Source organism: Trichomycterus rosablanca, chromosome 12 (genome assembly GCF_030014385.1).
Source record: "Trichomycterus rosablanca isolate fTriRos1 chromosome 12, fTriRos1.hap1, whole genome shotgun sequence".
Lineage (NCBI taxonomy): Eukaryota > Metazoa > Chordata > Actinopteri > Siluriformes > Trichomycteridae > Trichomycterus > Trichomycterus rosablanca.
Window position 1 is genome coordinate 2,703,637 of NC_085999.1, and position 17,575 is coordinate 2,721,211.

Sequence of the window (17,575 nt, forward strand, 5' to 3'; positions counted from 1 at the left end):
ATGGAATATCCTGAGCAAATCGGTAAGTTTATTTATTCAAACTTAACTAACACTGCCTAATCCAACAATCTCAGTATGTGCTGCATAGACACCCTGTCTTCTTCAATTCTCTATCAGCTGTAGAGAGTAAAGATAATCTGGAGCTTATGAAGGCCGGAAGTGTCCTAAAAAAAGCAACATCTCGCATGTGGAGAGGACAACGGCACTACAAACTGCTGGAGGACTGCAAAACTATCATGTACAAATCCAACTGGGCCGTGTACTCGTATTCAACCTGTAAGTGCGACGTACACTCCACACCAGGATGTTCATTATTAAAATACAGAATGAAATCTGGGCATGTTCGTTCTGTATCCATGTGTGTTTTGTACTATGGGATTTCCCCCTTATTACAAAAATGTGTAATGTCCTTATTTCTTGCCACCCTACACACTTCATTAGTATGTAGACACCTAATTACTGATTTCATGTCATACACACCCATTGCTGACAGTGGTGGAAAATAATACATTAATTGTACAGTATATCTTACCAACGCTTCATTCTGGTCATTATTCGTTGGACGAAAGGAAACACCCTGGACAGGTCACTAGACCATCACTGAGAAACTCACCCTCACACACACACACACACACGAGACAATTTTCAGTAGCTCCAATTGGCCCATAACAATTATTGATTTCAGGGTTTGGAATCCATACCCATTGCTAAAAGTGGTATAAAGTCAATCAAATAGAAAAATAATAGGTGCCCAGGTGGCGGATATTCCGCTAGCACACCAACAGCGAGATTCTGAACTCCTCGGTTTGAAACTCGGTGTTGCCACCGGTCGGCTGGGCGCCATCTGGCGGGCATAATTGGCAGTGCCTGCAGCTGGTACTAATTGGCCACCGGATCTGCAGGGTGGGGGACCCTGATTGGCGGAAGAGACGCCTGTGCATAATGCAGGGGCAAGAAGAGGTGGTACAGCGACGGGCTCTCCTCGGATGCAGTCGGGTATCCCTCAGCAGTGAAAGACAAACTGAGTGTGCTAACTCAGGAGGAAAATGAGGCGGAAAATAAAACATAATAAATAAAAATAATAAATGATATGTTTCTAGTTTGATGGCAACAGTTTGAGGAAGGTCTGCACAGAGCCATGTTGACTGCAACCTAGGCCTTCATGCGAAAATAAAGCCTGACAAATTTCCACCGACACTCCAAAATTCTCTGGCTGTAATACAACCACATAAATTTGGCCAAACAGTGTAGTTATGGCTTATTTAAGAATGAACAGTCAGCCTTTGTGATAACCTCTGTTTACTATTCATTTAGTCTCTGTAGGTGATGTAGAGGCAGTGCAAGAAGGCCACGTGTCACACGCGTTCCTCTGTATGGCAGATGAATTTCCTCCAGAACGCTGCTTTACGCTGGTGTTCCGTGGCCGCCGGGCGAACTTGGACCTCGTGGCCGAGTCAGCCGTGGAGGCTCAGGCGTGGGTTCGGGGCATGCGGACCCTCATAGAGAACTTGCAGAACATGGATGAGAGTGAAAAACTTGACCAGTATCCTTTTTGTCAACCTATAGCCTTTTATATTCAGCATCGACGTAGTCATTTTAAATGGATACCAACTGATGTTTTTAAGACAAAACCCATTTAGTTAAAAAAGTAAAATTTTGTAAATATAAACACATTCTAAATTGAACGGGGCAAAAAGAGTCAAAAATAAAGAATAATACAGTGATAATTGGTGAGGGAATCCTGACTGCGTATAAAAGGGAGATGCAACCAAGGCTAAGGCTGTTTGCAAGCAAATATGGGTTGCATCTCACCACGTTGAGCCAAACTTTGTAAGAGAGTTGTCTTTCACCATCTACTGTACATAATATTGTGAAAAGATTCAGGTTCTCAGAATTCTGAGAAATCTCAGTTCTTGTAAGACAGGTCCAGAAACTACTGTTGAATATGATGGATCTTCTAGCCCTCAGACAGCATTACATGACAAACGGTCATGCTACTGTGTTAAATAAAGCCACATGGGCTCAGGAGTACTTCAGAAAACCATTGTCACTTATTAAAGTCTGCTGCTGCATCAAAAAAATGCAACCTGAGATTCTATTACACAGAAAGAAAGAGCAAAACGAGTTCTCTGGGCTCAAGCTCAACTCACAGTTAATTCACAATTAAGCTTGTTTTCGGAATTAATGAGTTTTCAATGCCAAGAACGAAAAGGACCATCCGAACTTTTATTAGTGAAAGATAGCAAAGCCAGCATATGTTAATAAATACATTTTGCTGTGGGAATTCAAAATTACCCTTAAAGATTGACACAGACAACCAGGGTAATAGTGAAAGCAAAATAATCAATTTATTACTCAGCTGAGGACCGATCTCATAATGCAAACACTCACACAGCTTTACAGAAGAGAAAGGTGGATACCGTCCGCCCTATCGCAGTATTTATACCCCGCTTTACTGCCCCTTCAGGCTAACTCTGCTCAGCGACCCAGCCCAATGCCGACTTTCCACACCAAACTTGTTTATCATCCTACAAGAATAGTCAGCTTGTTAAGAACATGGCGTACTTGCATAAGAATACATAAGTATCACAACTGTGTGTGCGGGGGTGCCCATGCCAAGGTCAACACATCTCTGGACTTTAGAAACCTTCCAAAATCTCTTCTACTTCTACTAATTGCACTAAGAAAGCAGAAACATATGAGTTTAATGCAAATAACTAATAAAATATTAAATTTCCAGTCCCAATTTATACAGTATTTACAAAACACAATTTAGCTGGTCAGTGAAAACACTAAAATGAATGTACTTGTCAGTTAAATAAGGTTCTAACGAATTAATAAACTGATTCTTGTTTTTATTGTACTGTATTTTATTAAATGGTTTTGGGTTTTGTAGTATTACATGATTTAAATATGAACATTATGAGACACTCCTCCACAAAGTTGAATCAGTTCATCTGGACACAAGTTTGTTGTAGAGATACGTTTCGTCACTCAATCTGAATGACTTCTTCAGTCATTCTTCAGTCATTCAATCCAACTTTGTGGATTTGTGTACCTGGATTATTGAGCATGCATCAACAGATTATGAGACACTATAAGTAGTTTTCCTTTAAAGGTCTCTGTGTTCAGATGGATCTCTGATTTGTTTATGACAGCGGACAGAAATAATGACGGCCGAATCAGCTTTAAGGAGGTTCAAAGGCTGTTGAAAATTATGAACATAGAGATGAATGAGCAGCATGCAAGTGATCTTTTCACTGTAAGTGGATATTTATTTATTCATTCATTTTACCACTGTTTTATCCTGGTCAGGGTCTGATTCTTTGGGCCTCAGTCAATCACAGGGTACACACATACAGTGTATCACAAAAGTGAGTACACCCCTCACATTTCTGCAAATATTTCATTATATCTTTTCATGGGACAACACTATAGACATGAAACTTGGATATAACTTAGAATAGTCAGTGTACAGCTTGTATAGCAGTGTAGATTTACTGTCTTCTGAAAATAACTCAACACACAGCCATTAATGTCTAAATAGCTGGCAACATAAGTGAGTACACCCCACAGTGAACATGTCCAAATTGTGCCCAAATGTGTCGTTGTCCCTCCCTGGTGTCATGTGTCAAGGTCCCAGGTGTAAATGGGGAGCAGGGCTGTTAAATTTGGTGTTTTGGGTACAATTCTCTCATACTGGCCACTGGATATTCAACATGGCACCTCATGGCAAAGAACTCTCTGAGGATGTGAGAAATAGAATTGTTGCTCTCCACAAAGATGGCCTGGGCTATAAGAAGATTGCTAACACCCTGAAACTGAGCTACAGCATGGTGGCCAAGGTCATACAGCGGTTTTCCAGGACAGGTTCCACTCGGAACAGGCTTCGCCAGGGTCGACCAAAGAAGTTGAGTCCACGTGTTCGGCGTCATATCCAGAGGTTGGCTTTAAAAAATAGACACATGAGTGCTGCCAGCATTGCTGCAGAGGTTGAAGACGTGGGAGGTCAGCCTGTCAGTGCTCAGACCATACGCCGCACACTGCATCAACTCGGTCTGCATGGTCGTCATCCCAGAAGGAAGCTGACGCACAAGAAAGCCAGCAAACAGTTTGCTGAAGACAAGCAGTCCAAGAACATGGATTACTGGACTGCCCTGTGGTCTGACGAGACCAAGATAAACTTGTTTGGCTCAGATGGTGTCCAGCATGTGTGGCGGCGCCCTGGTGAGAAGTACCAAGACAACTGTATCTTGCCTACAGTCAAGCATGGTGGTGGTAGCATCATGGTCTTGGGCTGCATGAGTGTTGCTGGCACTGGGGAGCTGCAGTTCATTGAGGGAAACATGAATTCCAACATGTACTGTGACATTCTGAAACAGAGCATGATCCCCTCCCTTCGAAAACTGGGCCTCATGGCAGTTTTCCAACAGGATAACGACCCCAAACACAACCTCCAAGATGACAACTGCCTTGCTGAGGAAGCTGAAGGTAAAGGTGATGGACTAAACCCAATTGAGCACCTGTGGCGCATCCTCAAGTGGAAGGTGGAGGAGTTTAAGGTGTCTAACATCCACCAGCTCCGTGATGTCATCACGGAGGAGTGGAAGAGGATTCCAGTAGCAACCTGTGCAGCTCTGGTGAATTCCATGCCCAGGAGGGTTAAGGCAGTGATAATAATGGTGGTCACACAAAATATTGACACTTTAGGCTCAATTTGGACATGTTCACTGTGGGGTGTACTCACTTATGTTGCCAGCTATTTAGACATTAATGGCTGTGTGTTGAGTTATTTTCAGAAGACCGTAAATCTACACTGCTATACAAGCTGTACACTGACTACTCTTAGTTATATCCAAGTTTCATGTCTATAGTGTTGTCCCATGAAAAGATATAATGAAATATTTGCAGAAATGTGAGGGGTGTACTCACTTTCGTGATACACTGTACATTTAGGGCAGTTTCTAGACTGCTTGTCTTTTGACCTGTGGGAGGAAACCAGAGCATTTGGAGGAAACCCACATGGACACAGGGAGAACATGCAAACTCCACACAGAAAGGAAACGAACCCAGGCCATTCTTGCTTTGAATGTTAACCTCATTTAGCTAGCCCTCTAATGCATTTAACAGAGTTAGTTTTAACACTTAATATGTCTAAGTAGGGAAAGGCAGAAGTTAGAGTCACTATGCATTTACATGCTTCTGCATCAGAGATTCCTACTGTGTATGTTAAAGCTCCTATAGATACCTGCACAATAAAAATGGTTAGGTGGCTTCCACACCTCGACCCCTATGACCAACAATGAAATGTTTAGAACTAAAAAAAACAAAAAACAAAATAGAAATATTAACATACTTGCTATTATTAGAGTTTCATGTTGGTAAAGCAAGTAGTGTTGATGCTTTCATTCCCCAGGGTCTTGTGAGCTCAGGTTACTCTGACACAGCCCCATACCATGACTCTGACACAACACTGACACAGCCTTTTACCATGGCAGACCCTGGCTTTTGGACCTGTTGCTGAACAGTCTGGATGGTCCTTTTTCGGCTTTGGTCCGGAGCACACAGTGTATAAGTCTGACTCACTTTCCACATGTTGGCTGAGGCTTCCTCCATTGACTGACTGGCTTTTCTAAATTGCGCATCAGTTTGAGTAAATGTGAAATTTACCACAATCCTAATGCAATAGGGATAAGGTGGAATAGATGACTGGATTCTACCTACATGAGTCGAGGAAAAATACATTGATAAGGGTGTAACTCTCTGTACACAAGGCTGATCCGCATATGAACTCGCCTCATGCAGGTGAAAAGAGCAGGCATGTGTCAGTCTCGCTCTCCTCAATCGGAAGTGGAGATCGGCATCAGTAGAGAGGAAGTGTAATGCAATCCGGTAATTGGATACGACTAGATTGGGAGGAAAATTGGAGGAAATGCAAAAAAAAAAAAAAGAGGTAATTTGGTATTTTATTCTTTGCTCCTCTTTTTCTAGAAGGCTGACGTGAGCATGACGGACATGCTGGATGCCGAAGAGTTCGTCCACTTCTATAAGATGCTCACCCTGAGGACAGATGTTTTGGAGCTGTTCCATGAGTACTCCAGTGATGGACAGACGCTCTCGCACTGCGACCTGGAGGAGTTCCTGCGAGTGGAGCAGCTGATGGGAGAGAGGAGTAATGAGCTTGCACTCGATCTGATCCACCGATATGAGCCTTCAGATACTGGTACTGTGGGCAAAGAGTTTTACTTTGGTTTGTAGTGTGGAACAGTTGTGGAAGTATTTGAAGCAATGCAGGGATAAATGGTAGTCTTTTAGAGAGTCATAAGGAGTGGCTGAATGACTAAGAGACCATAATTGGCTTGGTTCTGTACATAAGAACAATAACATTTCTGTCTTTTATTGTCCATTAGTCAACTGTGTGTATAATTAAGAAGCTAATACGCTTACCCAAGTAGTTTCAATATGCTGTAAAATAAATAGATAAATACACCAGCCATAACATTACAACCACCTTATTGTTTGTCCATTTGATCAGCTCCACTTACCTTACAGAAGCACTTTGTAGTTCTACAATTACTGACTGTAGTCCATCTGTTTCTCTACATACTGTTTAGCCTGCTTTTACTCTGGTCTTCAATAGTCAGGACCACCACAGAGCGGGTATTATTTAGGTTTTGGATCATTCTCAGCACTGCAGTGACACTGACATGGTGGTGGTGTGTTAGTGTGTGTTGTGCTGGTATGAGTAGATCAGACACAGTAGCGCTGCTGGAGTTTTTAAATACCGTGTCCACTCACTGTCCACTCTATTAGACACTCCTACCTAGTTGGTCCACCTTGTAGATGTAAAGTCAGAGACGATCGCTCATCTATTGCTGCTGTTTGAGTCGGTCATCTTCTAGACCTTCATCAGTGGTCACAGGACGCTGCCCACGGGGCGCTGTTGGCTGGATATTTTTGGTTGGTGGACTATTCTCAGTCCAGCAGTGACAGTGAGGTGATGCGCTGCTGCTGTGTCTGATCCACTCATACCAGCACAACACACAGTAACACACCACCACCATGTCAGTGTCACTGCAGTGCTGAGAATGATCCAGCATGAAGAACAGCATGAAAGGGGGCTAACAAAGCATGTAGAGAAACAGATGGACTACAGTCAGTAATTGTAGAACTACAAAGTGCTTCAATATGGTAAGTGGAGCTGATAAAATGGACAGTAAGTGTAGAAACAAGGAGGTGGTCATAATGTTATTCCTGATCAGTGTAAATAAATCACTTACTGTTTTGATGCATATAAAAAGAATCAGATTAGACTGTAACTTTAGGATTTTTATTAGTAAACAAAGTAAGAGCTGCTGTATTTAATTATTCAGATAAAGAGAAGTACCTCCTGATGTGAGAGCTGCATAGTGCTTGAACGATTTATAATGTATGAAGCGAAAATGCTTCATCAATTCACTATTATGTCTTCTTTATATCCGTACAGCCAAATCCCACCATGTCATGTCACTTGATGGTTTTTTGATGTTCCTGACCTCTGCTGAAGGCTCCATCTTTAACCCAGGCGTCCAGGGTCTCTATCAGGACATGACACAGCCTCTAAACCACTACTTCATCTCCTCCTCACACAACACGTACCTTCTCGATGACCAGTTGAAAGGAAGGAGCAGCGTAGAAGCCTATATTAAGCAAGAACACGGCTTTGTTTACTTAAAGTGGACTTTATTATATGTCTAAAATTAAATCTTTAATACCTAAAGTAATGAAGCTGCTTTTATGTTTGTAGGGCTCTGAAGCGTGGGTGTCGCTGTTTGGAGGTGGACTGCTGGGACGGCTCAAACGGAGAACCTGTTGTTTACCATGGACACACCTTTACATCCAAGATTCTCTTTAAAGATGTGATTTCTACTGTGGCAAAATACGCATTTCAGGTGATCTGTGATTTTAGTCAAACTACAATTATAACCGGTGGCTCGTTGGGTAGCACTGTCGCCTCACAGCAAGAAGGTCCTGGGTTCGATCCCCAGGCGGGGCGGTCCGGGTCCTTTCTGTGCGGAGTTTGCATGTTCTCCCTGTGGCTGCGTGGGTTTCCTCCAGGAGCTCCGGTTTCCTCCCACAGTCCAAAAACATGCAGTCAGGTTAGGTGTGCGTATGTGTGTGTGTGTCTGCCCTGCGATGGACTGGCGCCCCATACAGGGTGTTACTGTGTGCCTTGCGCCCATTGAAAAGCTGGGATAGGCTCTAGGGGGCCCCAGTGCACCTGCCCCCCGGCAGTTACGCCCCTGGATCTTCTCATCCAACATTGGTGCTTGACCTCAAATGCTTTTATGAATGAATAGGAACGAATTCCTACAATCAGCAGTTCATATTATTTTGATGTTATTATTATTAAAGCTGTAGCTAATCACAGTCATGTACTGGCTAAACAAATGTCTAACTTGAATCCATTGCTGTGATTTAGGCATCGGAATACCCGCTCATCCTGTCTATCGAGAATCATTGTAGTGTAGAGCAACAGATCATCATGGCTCAGCTTTTAAAGGATATCCTTGGTGACATGCTGCTGACGACTACAATAGATGGAAAGACCACCGACGAGCTTCCATCTCCTGAGGTGAGATATGGTTCTGTTTTTTATTTATTTATTAATTTTTAATCTAAATTGAGGTTGAAAGCTGCATATGCTTGTAAGAAATGTGTATATGTGCAAATGGAACTATTCATCCCTCTCACCTTAGTGTATTATGGTGGTGAGTATAGAACTGAGGGCGCTCGGGTGGTGCAGTGGTCTATTACTCCAACCCATCTCCGGCCTATTGGCATCGGTGGCCGAAGCACTTTGAAGGAATGTTACCCTGTTCAGGGTATTTCTGGTTTTTTCCGGTGACACTGGACCCACCGTTACCCTGACCAGGATAAAGAAGTTACATTTTATGAGAACTTAAAAAAATAAGCCGATCAGGCAGCGCAGCTGTAAAACACGCTAGCACACCAGAGCTGGGATCTCGAATACATCATATCGAATCTCAGCTCTGCCATCCGACTGGGCAGGGCGGCCACATGAACAACGATTGGCTGTTGTTCACAGGGTTGATAAGCCGTGTGACTTATGCTGGTCGGCATATGAACTCGCCTCGTGCAGGTAAAAAAAGGCAGTCGGTACTGCACACGTGTCGGAGGGGGCGTGTGTCAGTTGCGAAGCTCCTCAGTCAGCAGTGGAGGGTTGTATTGGTAGAGGTAAAGTATAGCGCAATCGGGGTAATTGGATACGACGATTAGGGGAGAAAATTTAATTGCACCAAATCTGAACATTGAGAAGGCCTCTCCAGGATATTAGATCCACTTTGGTTTTCTGGCAGGCCAATGATCCAACATACACATTAAAACTGGCTTTGAATGGCATAAAGAGGCTTAAATCAATTTGGTGTTAAAAGACCCATCATAGGGCGCCCAGGTGGCGCTGACGCACCAGCACCGAGTTTCTGAACTCCCGGGTTCGAGGCTCGGTGTTGCCACCGGTCGGCTGGGTGCCATCTGGCGGGCATAATTGGCAGTGCCTGCAGCAGATACAAATTGGCCACCGTATCTGCAGGGTGGGGACTAGACTATATGTGGGTGGGTGGATCATCATACGCTGTGTAAGGACCCTGATTGGCAGAAGAGACGCCCGTGCAGGAAGCGCGGACGAGAAGAGGAGGGCTGTACACGTGTAAAGAAGGCGTGGGCAGCGGCGTGCTCTCCTTGGATGCAAATCTGGAGTCTGTCAGTAGCGGAAGACAAATTGGATGCATCGGGAGGAAAATGCCAGCAGCTTGTTAATGGATCCTAAAAGAGGCTGATTAAGGTGAAAAGAGCAAAGATACATGTAGCATAGCATTAGGTATAATGTATAGGTTTTTTTTATTTTTGACCTAGCAGAATTACAATTAATACCTCACATTTGTAAAAGGCACAAAAATTATTACCAATAAAAAGTCATAACTAACATTACGTGTCTTTGACAGGTATGTAAACTAGGTGTGGCTATAAAACCCCATTTTTTGCTTTTTCATAGACATGTGATCATAGTTTCATCCAGCATATGAAGTCAGTTCAGGTCGATCTGCAATTTCCTTCAGGATCAATAAAGTGTTATCTTATCTTATCTTATCTTATATGTTTGACATCAGAATGTTTTAAGACACTTAAGTCAAACTGGGCTGATTTAATGAATCATAATGAGTTTTTACAGCAGTAAATAAACAGCATTTATACACGCAAGAGAGCTTCATACGTTCCCCCATCATACTGTAGCTCTCTGCTTAACAAATGCATGTCTTTAAAGAATGACAAGTCTTAAACATTTACCATTAAACGTCTGAATGGTTTTACAAAGCAAACATTGATTGTTTCAGGAACTTAAAGGGAAAATCTTGATAAAAGGAAAGAAGACCGGAGGGCTGGATGAGCTTTCAGATGTCAACAATCCAGACAGCAGTGAATTAAGTGATGAAGACAAACCTGTAGACACAGAGAGTACGGCCAAGGAGAGCCAGGTAGGCCAACAAGTTTTGTAAGATGTCCTGCATAATCTTATTTCTGTGTGGGTTTCCTCTGGGTTCTCTGGTTTCCTTCCAACTCCCAAAAACATGCATAAGATTACTTATAAGGCTACAATAATTACCAAAGATTGGAACTGTATGTACACTGGAAATAACATTTTATACATAAACACATTTGATATGGTGAAATATGTACATTTTAATAATACAATAATCCTCCTTTTGTATTCTTCATTAGAAATCAAAGCAAAGCCTCTCCCAGGAGCTCTCAGACCTGGTCGTATACTGCAGAAGTGTACATTTTAACAGCTTTGAACACTCACACACTCATAACAAGCCTTATGAGATGTCGTCCTTTTCTGAGTCCAAAGCCCGCAAACTTATAAAAGAAGCAGGTAGGTCTGTTTATTACATATCTATAGCCTATATTTATTACATATCTATAGCCTAAACCATTGATTTATTTATTTATATGTCTGTTTATACTGTATGTTTTTTTTTATTAAATATCTATAGCCTACATCATTTATTTATTTATTTATATACATATTAGATATCTAAATCCTACACCATTAATTTATTTATATATGTATTATATATCTATAGCCTACACTATTTATTTACTTATTTATTAAATATCTATTAGATATCTATAGCCTACACCATTTATTTATTTATTATATATTTATTAGATATCTATAGCCTACATCATTTATTTATTTATTATATATCTATTAGATATCTATAGCCTACATCATTTATTTATTTAATATATATCTATTAGATATCTATAGCCTACATCATTTATTTATTTATTATACATCTATAACCTACATCATTTATTTATTTATTTATTATATATCTATAGCCTACAGCATTTATTTATTAATTTATTTATATATGTATTATATATCTACAGCCTACACCATTTATTTATTTATTTATTATATATCTATAGCCTACACCATTTATTTATTAATTTATTTATATATGTATTATATATCTACAGCCTACACCATTTATTTATTTATTTATTATATATCTATAGCCTACACCATTAATTAATTTATTGTATATCTATAGCCTACACCATGTATTTATTTATTTATTTATTTATATACATATTAGATATCTAAATCCTACACCATTAATTTATTTATATATGTATTATATATCTATAGCCTACACTATTTATTTACTTATTTATTAAATATCTATTAGATATCTATAGCCTACACCATTTATTTATTTATTATATATTTATTAGATATCTATAGCCTACATCATTTATTTATTTATTATATATCTATTAGATATCTATAGCCTACATCATTTATTTATTTAATATATATCTATTAAATATCTATAGCCTACATCATTTATTTATTTATTATATATTTATTAGATATCTATAGCCTACATCATTTATTTATTTATTATACATCTATAACCTACATCATTTATTTATTATATATCTATTAGATATCTATAGCCTACACCATTTATTTATTTATTATACATCTATAACCTACATCATTTATTTATTTATTATATATGTATTATATATCTATAGCCTACACTATTTATTTTCTTATTTATTAAATATCTAATAGATATCTATAGCCTACACCATTTATTTATTTATTATATATTTATTAGATATCTATAGCCTACATCATTTATTTATTTATTATACATCTATAACCTACATCTACTTATTTATTATATATCTATTAGATATCTATAACCTACATCATTTATTTATTTATTATATATGTATTATATATCTATAGCCTAAACTATTTATTTACTTATTTATTAAATATCTATTAGATATCTATAGCCTACACCATTTATTTATTTATTTATTATATATTTATTAGATATCTATAGCCTACATCATTTATTTATTTATTATACATCTATAACCTACATCATTTATTTATTTATTATATATCAATTAGATATCTATAGCCTACACCATTTATTTATTAATTTATTTATATATGTATTATATATCTACAGCCTACACCATTTATTTATTTATTTATTATATATCTATAGCCTACACCATTAATTAATTTATTGTATATCTATAGCCTACACCATGTATTTATTTATTTATTTATTTATTATATACAGCCTACACAATTTATTTATTAATTCATTTATTTATTATATATCTATAGCCTACACCATTTATTTATTTATTAATTTAGTATATATAATTCATTCATATATTCATTAATATAAAGTATATATATAATTATATATATATAATATTATATAATATTATATATATAATAAATAAATAAATAAATGGTGTAGGCTATAGATATATTCATTTATTATATATCTATAGCCTACACCATTTATTTATTTATTTATTCAATTATTATATATCTATAGCCAACACCATTAATTTATTCATTCATTATATATCTATAGCCAACACTATTAATTAATTAATTGATTTATTTTTGACATCTATAGCCTATAACCACCATTCACAAAATCTGTAATAAGCAGTTGACAGAAGATAAATAATAAATTAGACGATAAGTTCAACCACAGACCACTGAGTTTATCTTCTTATCTGCTCTGTAACAAAAGGAGCTGATTTTATTCGGCATAACAAAAGGCAGCTAAGCAGACTTTACCCCAGTGGCCTGAGGACAGACTCGTCAAACTACTGCCCCCAAGACTTCTGGAACGTGGGATGCCAAATTGGTAATGCGCTTTTAACAATTAATGTAAGAACTGGAATCTGGTGTCTAAATCTGTGGTTAACCATCACTTGAAAGTGAACGTTAAATTGCATTATGTCTCTTATCTGCAGTGGCTTTAAATTTCCAGACGGCAGGAATGGAGATGGATCTTAACGATGGACTCTTTAGTCAGAATAACCGCTGTGGATATGTTCTCAAACCTGAGATCCTGTGCAAGACTGAGCTGCGGTTTGATCCAGAGAGACCCATCAGTCACAGTGACTACTGTCCTCTTGACCTCACCATACAGGCATTTAAGTTTTGCACAAATATCTGTTTTGAGAGTACAAATCAAGACTATGACTATGATTTATTCTATCCTATTTTTACTTATTTTTGCCATCTGTATAACTGTCAATTTTCACTTATTTGGCTATTATATGGCAGCTTCCTGCCTTAAAGAATAAGAGGTAGCAAGTGCTTCCTCTAAAGCACTGAAACTAACCACAACCTCATGTCAAACTAGCTCTTGTATTGCCCTTGGGCAGATCTGACCAGGCCCTATCGTACACATTACAGTCCTCACAGATGCTTGAGATTGGGTAGTGTCACTTTGCATAAACGTTACACAGACTATCAGTCTCTGTGTAATATTACCAGTATTTTACTGCTGTATTATATTTCAGAGCAAATTAACAGGCATGTTTACATTATTTTCTGATTAGATTATGTGCTAGAAGTTCAACACCAATGCTTACAAAAGTCAGTAAATAGAACTAAAACATCTGTGTAATCCTCTTAGGTAATAAGTGGACAACAGCTTCCTAAAGTGAGCAAAAAAGAATGCTCAATCGTTGACCCACTGGTAAGAGTGGAAATCTACGGTGTACCCCAGGACCAAACCCAAAAAGAGACCAAATACATAGAGAACAATGGTAAGGAACAAATGTAGTGGTGTCATGTAGTTTTAACAACACTCACAGCCAGCTGCAAAGTCGTTGGCACTCTTAGTTAAAAAGTCTGGTTATTCAGCTTAATTTCAAAGTATCAGCATTTTTTTTTGTTTATGCCTTTTCTCCCCTTTTCCCCCCCGACTTTTTAGCGTGTCTAATTGCCCGATTGCGTCACGCTTCCTCTCCACTAATGCCGATCCCCGCTCTGATTTGAGGAGAACGAAGCTAACCCACGCCCCCTCCGACACGTGCGCAGTGGCCGTATGCATTTTGTCACCCACACTAGGCGAGTGCATATACTGTATGCGAATCAGCCTTGTGTACGGAGAGACACACCCTGATCCACACTCTCTCCCCGCCACTGTGCAGGTGCCATCAATCAGCCAGCAGAGGTCGTAGTGCATCAATTATGAGGAGTCCCTATCCGGCTTAATACCCCACCCCTGTATGAACAACAGGCCGATCATTGTTCATCTGGCCGCTCAGCCCAGACGGATGGCAGAGCTGAGATTCGGTACGATGTATTCGAGATCCCAGCTCCACTGTGCTAGCGTGTGTTTTACCGCTGTGCCACCTGAGCGGGCGTATCAGCATTTTAAATTGTACTTTTTAATACACACATACGAAAAACTTGTGTTGACCACATTAGATATAAAATAGAAAAATAGATAAATATAGCATCACCTCGGCTCAGCCATGCAGTCACTGGTGGGCCCTTGAGCAAGGCCCTTAACCCTCTGCGCTCAAGGAGTGCCGTACAATGACTTCCCCTGTGTTTTGATACGCAAGCAAAGACTTTACTGAACTGGACGTGTACATGTGTATATATGACAAATAAAGGTGTTCCATCTGCCCTAGATTATCCTTAAATGCCTAGATTAACAATCATTTAGACGGTTTAAACAACCTGAGAGGTTATGAACCCGTCTGTAAGGGGGTAAAAGAGTATTTTGGCTCCACACACAATGAGGAAAAAAAAATTAGAAACCCCAAAACTTCCCAAGAATGAAGGATGAACATTTGCAGAAGATAGTAGACTTTTGGGGTCACAGAATCTTTAAACCCACAATTAAAAGCCACGGTATCAAGACGTGGCAGAAAGATTTGTTTGTATCTAACCACAAACATAGGCACTTATATATAGGCAATACTTGTTTTGTTTTTTTCGAGATTCCCCAACATCATCAAGGATTCTAGTTTGATTTTTTTTTACCTTCTAGTGATTTTATGGCAAGGCATAGTGTGTTTTAGCTATTTCCATTTATATCTACTTTAGGTTAAAGTGAGGAATTGTTTCATATTGTCTCTGTAAGGCTTAGTGAAACCATTTCACCCATCTCTACAAAGAGTGGCAATAATTCTGACAGCATATTTGACACCACATGGGGTATTCGGACTGTCCTTAATGCATTTATTTGCCACAGACATTGTGTTAGCATTGATTCTCCCTGCAGGATTCAACCCACACTGGAACGAAACGCTGCACTTTGTGATTCACGCCCCTGAGCTTGCCATGCTGCGCTTTGTTGTGGAAGATTACGACAAGGCGAGCAGGAATGATTTTATCGGGCAGTACACGATTCCTTTTACCTGCATTCAGCCAGGTGAGGCACCAACGAAACATTTCAGTACTGTAGCTATTAAATGTGTTATAAATGATAAAACAGTAAATCATGTAAATGTTTTGTCTTCATTTGCTTTCAGGGTATCGTCACGTCCATCTTCTATCAAGAGACGGCACGAATATTCGTCCATCATCGCTGTTTGTGAACATTAAAATAAAAGAACTTTCCTCAGCAGTATGAAAAAGTCAGTTACAACTGTGTGCCTTCGTAGTAAGAGTGCAGGTGTAAGACTGACCTGTCTCTTATTGAAAACAATATATATACTGTATATGTATGTATATGTATATTATCTGTTTAACTGTAATAAACAGACTGTAGAGCAGCATTTGTGTATCAAAAATATGAAAATTCCAATACAACAACTACAACGATTGGTGTCCTTAATTTTTTGGCATGTTTTTGGAATGTGTTGTAGGTATCAAATGTAGAATAAATGGGTATATATACAAAAACTTACTTAAAACATTTTTGTTCTTCAACTGACGGTCTTTTTTATTAAGGTATATTAAATAAAGAGTATATAAAGTATATAAAATGAAGTTTGGCTCCTTTGGCTTCTCCGGTTTCCGGTCCGTCAGTGTGATTGTGTGTGTGTGTGTGTGTGTGTCCTGTGATGGACTAGCGACTGTCCAGAGCGTTTTCTACCTTTTGCCCAATGAATCAAACCCACTGCAACCCTGACCAGGATAAAACACCACAGGCAATGAATGAAAGACTGAATGAAGTGGTTAAATCTATGAGAGGCCAATTGAGAGATAATCCTGTACAGTGTTTCCCTGCTGATTCCAAAGTATTCAGCTTTTCTATTGGCAACTCATTCCAACAGACAGGCAGTAGTTAATGTTGTATGTATGTAGTATATTGTACTGAGGGCGACCAGGATGACCAGTTATGATCGTTGGAGGTACTCTATACCCCTATGTCTAATTCCCACTGATCTTTTCCACGGAAGTTTTCATATGAATTTATTAGGGAATAAAAACATGCATAAAGTGCCTCCAGTGCACCCAAACGTCCTTGACTGTCACCTCCGTCTAACTGCTGGCAAATTAAAAGAAAGTAAGAAATTGTCCATGTGTATCCATTAAGCTCACAAAATAATACTTTCAGTATCATGCTGTCATGTCCCGTGCTGTCCGTTTCCCTTTTAATGTCCTGAATGCATCTCATTGTATTAGTGATAAACAGTAATGTCCTCCTCATTATCATTTACTTCCACAAACCAAAAGTGACCTTGTAAAGAAAAAGGTAAATACACACTATCACACTGACCCTCTCAAGCACTACCGCACTGTGTGAGTTAGATAGTGCATGCAAACGGGTTTCACAGTGTAAGAGAGACAAACCAACTCTGTGAGAGATAGTTTGGTAGTGCATGAAGGAGGATATGATAATGTGTTATGCCTAGTTCACACTATACGATTTTTGCCTTGATTTTCGCTCGGCGATTGGTCGACGCTAGATTTGCCGGCTCGGGAGCAACTCGGCGTTCGTCAGCAATCGAAACCTGGCTCTCAACAACTACTCAACAACTCGATTTGAAGCGAGATTTCTAGCTCATCAAATATCTGAATCTGAGTTGCCCGACTGGCAATGAGTGCTATGTCAAACAGCCAATGAGAACGCAAGATACGGTGTGGAGTGTAGGGGAGGAGTGTAAAAAGGTGGGACAGGGGCGTAATATAGTTTATATCAGAATACATCAGCACACACACAAGTTATACAGTATTTCTGACCTTATTGTTCTC

The 17,575-nt window shown here is 39.2% G+C and overlaps 1 protein-coding gene across 1 annotated transcript; it reads left to right on the forward strand.

The window, feature by feature from the left end:
• Positions 1 to 16,480, forward strand: plcd4b (phospholipase C, delta 4b). The gene is made up of 15 exons (XM_063006631.1): positions 1 to 22; positions 118 to 276; positions 1,315 to 1,543; positions 3,133 to 3,262; positions 5,992 to 6,223; positions 7,487 to 7,688; positions 7,787 to 7,931; positions 8,462 to 8,614; positions 10,395 to 10,535; positions 10,780 to 10,936; positions 13,155 to 13,271; positions 13,381 to 13,559; positions 14,052 to 14,184; positions 15,657 to 15,806; positions 15,907 to 16,480. The coding sequence occupies exons 1-15, from the start codon at positions 1 to 3 to the stop codon at positions 16,005 to 16,007; spliced, it is 2,250 nt and encodes a 749-aa protein (XP_062862701.1). The 3' UTR covers positions 16,008 to 16,480.
• Positions 16,481 to 17,575: the final 1,095 nt, after the last annotated feature.

Bases quoted from the DNA above. Each gene is read 5' to 3' on its own strand.
- plcd4b (XM_063006631.1), top strand. From the start codon at position 1: ATGGAATATCCTGAGCAAATCG. The intron at 10,937-13,154 runs GTAGGTCTGTTT...CTGTAACAAAAG, and splicing joins CAAACTTATAAAAGAAGCAG to GAGCTGATTTTATTCGGCAT. The intron at 13,272-13,380 runs GTAATGCGCTTT...TCTTATCTGCAG, and splicing joins GAACGTGGGATGCCAAATTG to TGGCTTTAAATTTCCAGACG.